The 12,326-nt window shown below is 31.0% G+C and overlaps 1 protein-coding gene across 2 annotated transcripts in view; it reads right to left on the reverse strand.

Annotated features, from left to right (window-relative positions):
* The window catches only part of LOC138694756 (ATP-binding cassette sub-family G member 8), a 138,503-nt gene that overhangs the window by 10,324 nt on the left and 115,853 nt on the right, over positions 1-12,326 (reverse strand). For both annotated transcript variants that reach the window (XM_069818777.1, XM_069818778.1), the window contains exons 8-12: positions 10,196-10,304; positions 8,932-9,173; positions 6,820-7,063; positions 4,957-5,148; positions 3,357-3,540 (exon numbers count right to left, since the gene is read on the reverse strand). In XM_069818777.1, the coding sequence (XP_069674878.1) occupies positions 3,357-3,540; positions 4,957-5,148; positions 6,820-7,063; positions 8,932-9,173; positions 10,196-10,304 (971 nt within the window). The remainder of the gene's footprint in view (positions 1-3,356; positions 3,541-4,956; positions 5,149-6,819; positions 7,064-8,931; positions 9,174-10,195; positions 10,305-12,326) is intronic.

The raw sequence follows: 12,326 nt of genomic DNA on the forward strand, positions 1-12,326 counted from the left end.
ATGGCTTCACCAGTAGGATGGATAAACATGAGTATAATACTCGGAATAAAGAAAAACTGGACATACCATTTTGCAGACTATCCAAAGTTAAAAGTAGTCCTAACATGTTGGGCTGTAGAATGTTCAACATGTTTCCACAGGAAGCACAGAAAGTGTCACTTGACATATTCAAAGTCAAAGTGAAAACGTGGCTTCTTAGAAACCCATTCTATTCTGTACAAGAATATTTTGAATCAGAAAAGCAAGCTGTTGATATTTTTTAGGTTTCTTTCTCTGAATTGTATTATTATTCTGTAATATATTAGGAAATTCTCATAAATTGTTAATCAAATCAATATCTGTGATCAGTGTGTTACAATTTTCATCTAGATATTAGCCTAATTTTGATAATCTTGACTCTCAATTGAAACTCTAAGGAGTATTTGTGATCATTTTGTTTTATGTTTAGTGTTGTAATAGAATAATTTTCATTTTTGCACTATAATTTCACACGTGTAATTTGACAATGTCATTAGCTTTTGCTATAACGACATCTAATAAATACTATACTATACTATACTAATGGCTGAACGGATTTCGATGAAAATTGGAATATAAATTAAGTTCGTTGTAACTTAGATTATAGGCTATATGGCATTCAAAATACATTATTTAAAAGGGCGGTTATAAGGGGGCCTGAATTAAATAAATCGTAATATCTCGCTTATTATTGATTTTTATGAAAAATGTTACATAACAAAAATTTCTTTAAAAAGCATTTCCGATAAGTTTTAGTCTTTGAAAAATTTTGATAGGACTGATATTTAATGAGATAAATGAGTTTTAAAATTAAAATAACTGCCATCTAAGGCCGTGTAATGAAATAAACAAATGACTTCGTCTATAAGGGGCCTTGGTCAACAACAATCGAAAGCTATGAATCATAGCCTACAGAAAATGTTTCTGTGTTCGTATGAAGCAATATCGGAAGCTAAATTAACCGATTTGTATAATATTGATTTTTATGAAAAATGTTACATAACAAAAATTTCTTTAAAAAGCATTTCCGATAAGTTTTAGTCTTAGAAAAATTTTGATAGGACTGATATTTAATGAGATAAATGAGTTTTAAAATTAAAATAACTGCCATCTAAGGCCGTGTAATGAAATAAACAAATGACTTCGTCTATAAGGGACCTTGGTAAACAACAATCGAAAGCTATGAATCATAGCCTACAGAAAATGTTTCTGTGTTCGTATGAAGCAATATCGGAAGCTAAATTAACCGATTTGTATAATTAATTATTATTTCACCATTGGAAAGTGTAGTTTCTCTGTATGGACATAATACTATAATGTTATTACAGTAACTTCTGAGTGAATTGAGGACAGGTAAGATTAAAATAGCTTCTTATGCACAGAAAACTTGATAGGCTATTCTGTGTATTCGTTTCCTGTATTTCTTAAAATAATGTTTATCTCAGAGAATTAACGACCAACGAGAGTGTATTGATTTAGTATGCAGGAATAATATGTTAGTTTAGCATTTCATTATTTTATAATCCAAATTTTAACTATGCTCAATTGAATCGAGCTAAAATACATAAAATACATATGCATTAAATGCAATGCAAAAAATTTGCGTAATGAGCCAAGCAGATTATGTTGCCCTGTTGTAAAATAAAATTTGTTCCTCCTGAGATTCAAGAGCCCCCATAACAAATTGAAAACTTACTTAGCCTATCGGGGTACATCCGTTATCAACACACTTTTTATATAATATAATATAATATAATATAATATAATATAATATAATATAATATAATATTAATATAATATAATATAATATAATATAATATAATATAATATAATATAATATAATATAATATAATATAATACCATAATTCAATGGAAACATATAACAAGTAAAATAAAGTATACACATTAAATGTAAATGATGTCAATGTTCATTGAACTATGGATGCATGTAATTAAAATTAAGAAACATGTTAAAGGAATTGTCATTGCACCAAATGAGTGCTCTGTGGACCAAAATGATTCCATTTTAATTATTTAAATATAATTTAAATTAAGTAACATATTAAACGATTTATCCTTCTATCATACACGAATATTCCCTGGATCAAATGTCCTATTTTAATTATGCAATTACTTTATATTTATTTCTAACGGGTGCAGCGGAGCGCACGGGTACGGCTAGTTACTTTATAATTATTTCTAACAAGTGTAGCAAAGTGCATGGATGTGGCTAGTATATATATAAAATATCAACTTAAATTTCAATCGGAAAGCATGTTCTTTCTAAATGAAACTATATAAAAGTGACACTGGTTCCTTACAAAAATGAACATGAACATGGGAAAATGGTCCGCTAATCTACTGAACCTTATTGTCACTTTTTCAGTATTACCTGATGAATAATATGGTATTGTATGGTTTTGAGGAGTGATTTTTTTAGTAGACATTCATATTTATAAAATAAAATCTATTTCATGACAGAAAACTCCGTAAAAAAATTTGAAATACGTGTTTAAAGAGGTTTAGGTAATCACTCAAAGTTGTAACTGTTTCACATGATCTCTCAAATTTTGTTTAATCTGTGAGGTAATATAACAACTTTAAGAAATTAAAATTCGAAATAGTACTAAGACTTACTTTACTTCTTTCACTGCAATATAACATTGAAAGATATTGACAAATGTCGTGTTTGGATAAAGTACTTGTATCAGGATAGGCTTCCTTGGTCCATTCGTTTTATTTACAAACATTAACTAGAGCTGTACTGTCCATTCACTGATGTTTTACTTAGGAGTAGGGAGCACTCTTCCCAGCGGTTAATGTTTGTAAACAAAATGCAAGGACCAAGGATGCCTATCCTGATACAGCTATTTTATTAAATCTGTAGTCATACCATAATAATCTGCTTCTAAAAAGAAGAAATTAATCTTAAAACTTTTTTTTACTTGGTTATTTAACGATGCTATATCAATTATTAGGATATTTAGCTTCGATGAAATTGATGATAGTGAAATGGTGTTTGACGAGATGAAGCCGAGGATTTGCCATAGATTACCTGACATTCGCCTTACAGTTGGGAAAAACCTCGGAAAAACCCAACCAGATAATCAGCTGAAGCGGGAATTGAACCCATACTCGAGTGCAACTCCGGATTGGCAGGCAAGCACCTTAGCCAACTGAGCTACGCTGGTGGCTCTTAAAACTGAGTGTGTGTGATTATTGTTACAACAGAACAATTGCTACTACATATTATCTTGTATGTAAAAAGGAAAAGTGTTACTCAAAATTAGTATTTTCTTAAATTACGTCATGTTAAATGAGTCTCATTTGTTACTTACGTGATAAGAATGAAACTCTGCGTGACACAGTTGGCTTGTCTGAGTTTTGGTGGTAATGCTATAGGTGGCCCAGGTTCTGAGAGGGGCTCCTGTGCCTGACTGAATGTCTCCGCAAGTTGTTCGATTCTTTGACTTGATTCAAGCATTGCTTCAGCTGAGAGGTCATCTAATGTAACAAGATCCACTGGAAAGAAGAAGTGAAGTGTATTAATAGCAACAAATTCTATTAAAAATTGTAGGCCTACTGGTGAAATGTTTGCTGCTTTCAAATTAAATCAAATCAAAGACTGAGGCTTAAGTGGACTATAATGAGCCCTAATATGAGATAGATATGCAGATATAAACACGCAGATGTTTTCAAATAGTAGTAAATAATATGTATGTGTTTGTTAAACTGTATAAATACCTCGTCTGAAATTTTATTTTGTTTTATTTTACATTTTCACTTTTTGAAGTGGAACGTTATTCTGAATAATAATGAAATAATTCCTAAAATCTATTACACATCACAGTAACAATTTTTAGATCACTATAATGCTTTTCACATGACTTAGTTCGTACGTCTCATCTTCTTCGTGACTACAGCATTTTGTCTGGACGCATGTAATATAATTAAATTATCACAACTAACAGCGACTGAGTCTTAACTTTACTGTAGACATCATTGCTTAAGCGCGAATGGCTCGTGTTGTTCTGGGCTGCTAAAATGGCGCGACCTCCATGGAAAAAAGTACAACAGAACACGAATGTCTACCAAAGCATACAAACAAAATATGAATTTGTCAACCATGACTGCGAACTAACAGGAAGACGAAATGGCGGAAAACCATATCTATTACTGAGAGATATTGGACTACAAGAATATTAAAAGTAACACATGACACGTTGGTTCCATAGAAGAACCGCAGATGAAATTATTAAACACTAGGGACTCTTCAAATCACTTTATCTTTTCTGGAACATTTGTGATCTTCGATTCTGATGCACTATATTGATTCTGGGAGATAATATTTTTATACATCTTGATTACACAACTTTTAACACTATCACTTCGGAGTATAAAACATAAATATGCCTTATATTCCGAAGTAATATTTTTTACTTTAATACTTTTTACTTTACTTTACTTCAATATCAAGTCCTAGGCATTGGACAACAACAATTTTAAAGCCTTGAGCAATTTTAGGAGTGGAAACAGAAAACTATTTCTTGGAGATTGTTTAAGCAAAACAGGCATCTCGAGCAAAAGAGCCAACACAACTCTGAACAAGGAATAGCTACTAAAATAAGAAATCCCACGACTTTATTTAGCAAGAGAATCTATTTTTCGTTATGGCTATTATGGTATTTTTTTTATTTGTTGTGTTTATATTAACTATTATACTTTATTGTACTTCTGGAAGATTAAGAATATTTTCATTTTATTTATTTTTTATATTGCTATGTAAGGAAGCACAACAACATCTTTAAAGCTTTCTTGAAATAATAATATGTTTTATAAATTATTTAGTGAAATTTTAAAAATAATAATTCTGTCAGTGTTCTTCTTTAAAGCTTTGATGGAAATTGTATTTTAAGAAATATCAAATAATATACTTACAATAGTAGTCAGAAGGATTCTTGTAAGCTGGGCACGGATAGTCCACCATGGCAAAATATGGCAACATGTCACGCCTGCGACCACTGAACATTAGTCGACCTGCGGAGACTAGTGCCACACGTGACAGCATTGTAAAAATCTCGTAAGTTGGTGGATGGAGAGTCAAGATTACAATTCTCCCTCCACTTACACCTGAAATGAAAAAAAAAAAAATACTGATAGTTTGAAAATCATCCACTACTTAAAAATATACCTAAGTTGAAAACTGAGATATAATACAAAGATAGCCTACTTTAGAAAGTAATATATTGTACTGTCAATCTGTCAATTACATAGTTGGTTGTGTCGCATTTCCGCTTGTTTCATCACCTGGGCATTCGTTGTAAATATTTTGCACTACCAACTAAACAAGAATGTTTTTTAAAAAAGGATTAAAGAAGCTCCCTTTTCTCTGACATAAGTGTATCAATAAGCAGGGGAATATTTTGAAAAACAATCATGAATTACTTATGTGTTATTCCAGTGTTTGCAAATCAATGAAGTCTGGATAAAATTTGAAAAACTCACGTATTTTAAATATTTAGTACTACATGAGTACTGGGGAATCATAGAATAATCTTCCACTTCCCCATTCCAGTGATTAGGCATACTTCATTCTTCACTAACTATGTACCGGTATTTAATCATTTCCTTGTGTCTTCATTCTTTATTTGTACTAAGCTTGAACAACCTTTAGCACTTTAATTTAATTTTATCTGATTATTTTATATTTGTTTCTATCGATCCTCATACTTTTTTTTTTAAATTTTAGTTCTAAATATATTTTTTTAATGTTTCCTCATATTGCTGAAATTTGTTTATCTTAGTCTCATAATTAAAATTTACATCACGTTATAGACATTTAAAATTCGGTGTCTGTTCCGAAATATGATTGTTATTTTTTTTTTTAATCTCAATATTATCCTTCCCTTTGAAAGAAACTGTTCTTACCTTTTTAATGGAAATTTTAAAATTTTACTATTTAATAATTTTATTACAGCTTACACTGAAGTTCGAAGTTTTTTTAGACTTGGATCAATATTTTATCACTGGCAAATAACAAAGTACTAATAACTCATATAAGTTAATTTTTTATAGCTGTGCATACATTTATACTAAATTACTTTAATATTATAGTTTTTTCCCGGAAGTATTAAGATGTTGTGATCTTCGTAGACCCCAGCATCATGGTAGCCAGCCATCTTAAATATATTATTGAGAGGGACGAGGAAAATTAATAGTGTATAGAAAACAAGATCATTTGTAAAGGTGAGTCAACATCAATGCTGCTAACATCAGAATTTTTTTTTTCTGAAATCTGGTAGGAATCTTTGTCTCCAAGCAGTAAGAAGGATAGTTCAGGAGAAAAAGAAAAGTAATAATCTCCTATCAACTTTGTCCAATATAAGCGAATTATTTCCAGGGAAAGAAAATATTTGCAGATTTTTACACATCATTTAGCAAAATTCCAAAATGTGAAGCTGGAAGATCATAAATAAATTGTGAAGAGAAAAAAATTATATAAATTCCTGCAAAATAATTCCAGCTGGTCGAAATGACAATCGCAGAAGTTGGGATATTTTGAATAGTTGTCCAGGCAACATCACACTTTTTTCTTTCATAACTATCATTTAACTGGCAGTTATTTTTAATCCTAGTATATAGTAACAATTAATAACTTTAATTCTTTAAAATCAAATCAGTAGCGGGCAGTTAGAGAATACAATGCAACTGAAAGATGTCAGAATTTGTAAATGGAATATATTTTATAAAAGCAGAGAAAGCAATACATTCACAGCTTTTCTTGTTCAATATTAAACTTACCACTTGGAGTAATAGCAGCTGGACCACTGCTGCCTGCAGTAGCAGCCCACTGTCGCAGAAACTCGACTAAGAAGAATGTGTCAAAGATATCCATCCCCCTAGTGGGCTGGTCCAACACTACTATATCTGTATCTAGAAGTAAATGACATGCTACATTTAATCGACGCTTCTCAGACGTTGTTAAACCAGAGACTTTTGTGTGACGAACCTGGTCTAATCCTAAATCTTCAATTAAAGCATCAATCTGTGAACAAAAAAATAAATGAATTAAATATGTGCTGATATAAGAAAGACCAAAAATATTTGCAATGAAGACAGAACCAAATTCTCTTTTCTTTTCGCCATAAAAATTTATACTGTATAATCACAACTGTACGTAACGTGTTACCAGTAAGTATTTTGCAAAATTTCAAATAGTTCAAATCGCAAGCCCACTCTTTAGGTAAAAAAACAGTCTTTTTTACGATTTTATGCCCAGAAACTTTAATTATTAAATTAAGTTAGCAATGTCAGCACAATTATAATTTGATATTGTAGGCTATGTTACAATCAGTAACTTTTAATACCGGTAATTGAAACAATAAATGCGGTATTAAAAGGAATTAAATGATAATGAGGAGACTATATTATTATCAGTGGCGTAGCATGAAATTTTGAGTAGGGGAAGCTAACTCAAGCTGTCTTTCATGCAATATGAGAAAACGTATTACAAAAATACAGTCTTAAGTAGTCAATTTCAAGTCAGCAGTCGAAGATTGGTTGGAACATCGTAAGTAACACCAATAAGGCATGACCTCAAATGATACGTAATAAAATATGATTTCACGGTTTACACATATCTCTTAACAAATATTAGTATCATTACGTAAGTATGCATCTGTCTTTTGGTTGTGTCCTTCATTGACAGCAAGGGAGTCGGTCATTTGTTTTTTAAATCACACTTTTGTTCGTAAGTCAGTTTTGATAATACAATTGTCCTAAAAAAATTCAAGTAAATTAGTGTCAGGAACTGTTATTTCGCTCATTATTTATTATATCAGCTACAATGCACACTAACACTTCAACTGAACACAACTGACGAAAAGGGATAACGCGGAAACTACTTATTTTAAATGTTAAAGCTAGCTTCTTTGCGAGCCTTGCCACTAGGGTAGCTTAGGAAGGGATGGAAAATCTGCGGGGTGGATTACGCAGAAGAAACCGGTCTGCTTGGAAGCTGGTGTGTGCAGGCTTCTTGTTTACTGCTGCATCACAAATCATCCTGAGCTGCCGCATCATAATATTTAATGCGTAAATATACATTCTATTAAAATTAATAAATAATTTTCTTCATAAACTGCAGGTTTATTATGAAATTATTATTAACTGGGGAAGCTAAGCTTTTTAGCTTACATTGACGCTACGCCACTGATTATTATATAATGTGAGGATAGTGTTAATGACTAATGATGCTTAAAATATAATAGGTTTGTAATCCATTGTTTATTTATAGGATTTGTAATGTTCCAACCGTTCATAACCAATTTATCTATTATTTATTTATTCTTGGTATTTTTTTTTCGAATAAATTTTATTCAGCTTCCTCCAAGTGAAGGCTGCCTAGAAGACAAAGCTTACCATAAAATTGTTGTTATAATGAAAAAAAAAATAAAACAATGGAGAAGAAAAAGAATAAGAAATAGCACAATTAGAAATAATTGGAAAAGACTAAACAAAACATAATTAATTCCAGAAGAAACATAAAATTTCCTAGTATCTATTAGCTACTGGATGATCACAGTCGTCTATTTAGCACTGGTTGCAAGACCCAACTCAAGTGAGCAGATTGCCATAGCAAAGAGCTCAATCTATATAACTGTAGAGATGGTTTCTTAGGATTTTTATAGATCCCTTCACTGCAGACATAGATACTTCAGTGACAAGAGTTTGTCCTAGACCAAACTACTTACAAAAATGCGCGAATCAGGAAACTTATCATAAAAAAGTTTTCAGTGTAATTGAAATTTGTAGACTGATATAAAACAATGATGAAATAATAACATTAACTGAATTAATTTAGAATACTATGCGAAAATCATAAGTTGCATGATAAAGTATGTCTTTATTACTCACCCTATCTTTTGTATTAAGTTTCCCGTGATGGCTACTGGAATGACGAAGCCAGTGATGTAGACTGAGGGTTTGTCTCACACTAAGATCCGGAGATAGGTGGCTATCACACTGCACATAAGCCACTCTGTCTCTCAGCTGATTTGGAGAAACAGACTGACCATTAAGTAATATGGCTCCCCGCTGTTTCCCGATATTGGATGATCTTCCGGACAATGCATCTAGGAGTCCTGTACCTTCCTCTTCTGTAACAAGTTTCATATAATCTATTACTTTGATAATTACCTTCATAAATCAAAATTTAACATAAATTGAAGAAAAACTTGAATCAAAATGAATCTTTGAATGCTTGTAGAAATTTCTGATTTACATTGTGTTTGGATATTGTGATTTTTGTGAATAATTTGCTATACATCTATTAAAAATGAATTAGTCATTCTGTTTATTAATAATAGCTTTTTCGTTTTACCTAACAGTAAGTTATGTAGTATAATAATTCAATTGAAACTACTTAGGCCTACTTAATATATTAATTATAAATTTAACTAGACCTTATCCATAGGATATAATAGATTTAAAGAACATCAGTAATAAAGAATAGCGAACTATTAGCAAAATTTTTGCTATATCTACTATCCATGTTGAAGATCCAAGTTCGAACCTTAATTTTAATGGTAACAGTACAGTACCATAAACAAAAACATTATATTGATAGTTTTTTCTCAAGGTATTTAATTTATCCTTTTCCTTATATTTTTTATAGTTCTCCGTTATTATTCACAAAATCAAATCAATAAGAAAGTGATAGTGACATTTTACATTTTTTCATGAGAGGTATTCATGTAATTTGTCCAATGATTAGATACAATAACAACAAAAGAAGTAGCAGTAGGCCTAGTAGTAGTAGTAGTAGTAGTAGTAATAGTAGTAATATTTAATGCCCTGGTATTTGGATGTTCTGCATTCGCCTTTAATAACAAAATAATAATTGTAAATAAAATGTATTTTGTGAACAATGCAGGAAACAAAAATTTCCTTTTTTTATTTTGGAATTGTGCACATTAAATTATTTAATTTATGTCTTTTGAATGATAGTTTAAAAAATAGACTAGAAACGGGTAAGTTATATCATTGATAACCTGATAAGAACTAAATTATTGCGAAATTATTTATGAGAAACAGTGTTACCTTTATGATATTAGTTAATAGTTCATCTACAAATTAAATTTTCTTGAAGTGACAATATACCTTTCCTTATTCCCCTCACCTGCGGTTGCCATTACAGCCATTATTTCGCCACCATGAACTTCAAATGAAATCCCTTGTAGAAGGAGAAGTTGTCTACTTGAACGAGATTCTACTTCTATCCCTCGAACCTGAAATCAGATTTTATGAGAAATGATCAGTAAGTGTGTTTGTCATGTGTAAAACTTCATATAGTAATGAACGTTTCCCATAAAGTAACATAATACAGATATCATGATTGTCACAGCAACAGAGTATCAGACACTCCTATACACATTCTAAATAATAGCAGTAGAACCCTTTTTTATCGAATTTTTGAGGAATTACTTCCCCCCCTCCTTAAATAGGAGTTTTCCTTAAAAGGAGGTGTATATAAAATGGGAAGGAAGAGCTAAAATAACTAGTACTAACATGTGTGTTATATGCCAAACATTATAATTAATTAATTAGGCCCACAATTATTATTATTTACAATACATTTCATTATAATATTTTCTAACTCTTCAAATAGAGAGGCACTAATGTTTTTCCATTTGGTTGAACCCAAAGCACATTGAAACTCGACATTGAAAATTTCTTCTTTCTTCCTCATTATTCCTTTTTGCCATATGCAATACCGATAGGTAGTGTTATTTGAGGGTTAACCTCAACATCCCTTATTATTTTCACTTTCCGTCCAATAGTTAATTTCTTCCATTTAGTCACCATTATAATGATACATAAAAAGCATAAACTAACAATAAAAACTTGGAAACAGGTTCCACACAATTCTCGAGACAAAGCAAGTAAAGCAACCACTCTATGAAAGCAATGGTAAAGAACAATAAAGAATAATGCTGCCGCGTGGTGCCGCATTACTATCAACTGAGATGCACTATCGAATATGGTGGTGCTATTGATTACTGAAAGTCGATTTGACATTTTGGGCTTCATTATCGCAAAATTCACTTGAAAAGTATTCATTAAAAGCGGAATATTCCTCAAACCAATTTCCTTAAAAGTGGGCATTAATTACTTTCAGAGGCGTACACAAGGAGGAGGGAGGTTATCGGGTTTGAACTCCCCTTGAACTTTTTAAAAAATTACATATTTATGTTTGAATATTTTGTTATCCATAATCGTTTTTCCTTCTCTAATTTTTCACTGTCAGAGTAACAAAATCTACATCGACATAAGGCATAGACCTCCTACCCCTCCTTCAATACAATCCCTGTGCTTGGTGCTGCGGCACGTTCAAATTGTAGTAATCCTATCTTTATTATAGAGATACCTACCACCTAGTGCCGACCTTGTAATAAAATGAAACTGACATAATATGAAATTTAACTTGTTGTGAAACATATTGAAAAGGTTGTTTTTAAACTCATGAATTCTAATAATAATAATAATAATAATAATAATAATAATAATAATACATGAAATTTAAAATATCGATAATGTAAATTGTACTAAATAATTTTAATAATGACCCCTCTTGACAAAATTTTGCATATGCCACTGATTACATTATTCTTATGGTAATTTGGCTGGGACTTAACTGATTATTCTTTAAAGACGGAAACGTTAAAACGGAATTTTACTGTATTACAAGTTCAATAGCTAATACATACAGTATGTACAATATGACCATAGAGTTTGTGAAATTTACTGAAATAAAAGTGTTGAAATTATAATTTTCGATTACATTAAGGTGACATGCATAAGTTTACGTATTCAGTTGCATAATTTTGTGTGTGTTTATCCTAAGCACTGGGTAATAAATAAGAAAGAGGAAATCTTTTGAAATTGTTCATCTCGAAGAAATTTGCATATAAGTCTTAACAACTATTACCTTTGTGACTAACATCTTTCACTTGCAAGTAAACTCTCCTGATAGAGACAAACATTTTTTCTGTAGCTATGGAATAAGTTACTGCAGTTCACATACCAAATTTGTATGAACTTTTCACAATAAACTGTGCATTTAACAAACATTCTTATAGGCACAATAAAAATAATATTAATTTAACGAAAGAAATGCAATAGTCGAAGAATATAACGAGTTTGTAGTCGGAAATGCTAAAGAAAACAATGTAAAACTCAAAGCCTGCCACTGGAAACAAACAAACAAACAAACATATCGGTACTTATATACATACATACATACAAATTCA

This window comes from Periplaneta americana, chromosome 2 (assembly GCF_040183065.1).
Source record: "Periplaneta americana isolate PAMFEO1 chromosome 2, P.americana_PAMFEO1_priV1, whole genome shotgun sequence".
Taxonomy (NCBI): domain Eukaryota; kingdom Metazoa; phylum Arthropoda; class Insecta; order Blattodea; family Blattidae; genus Periplaneta; species Periplaneta americana.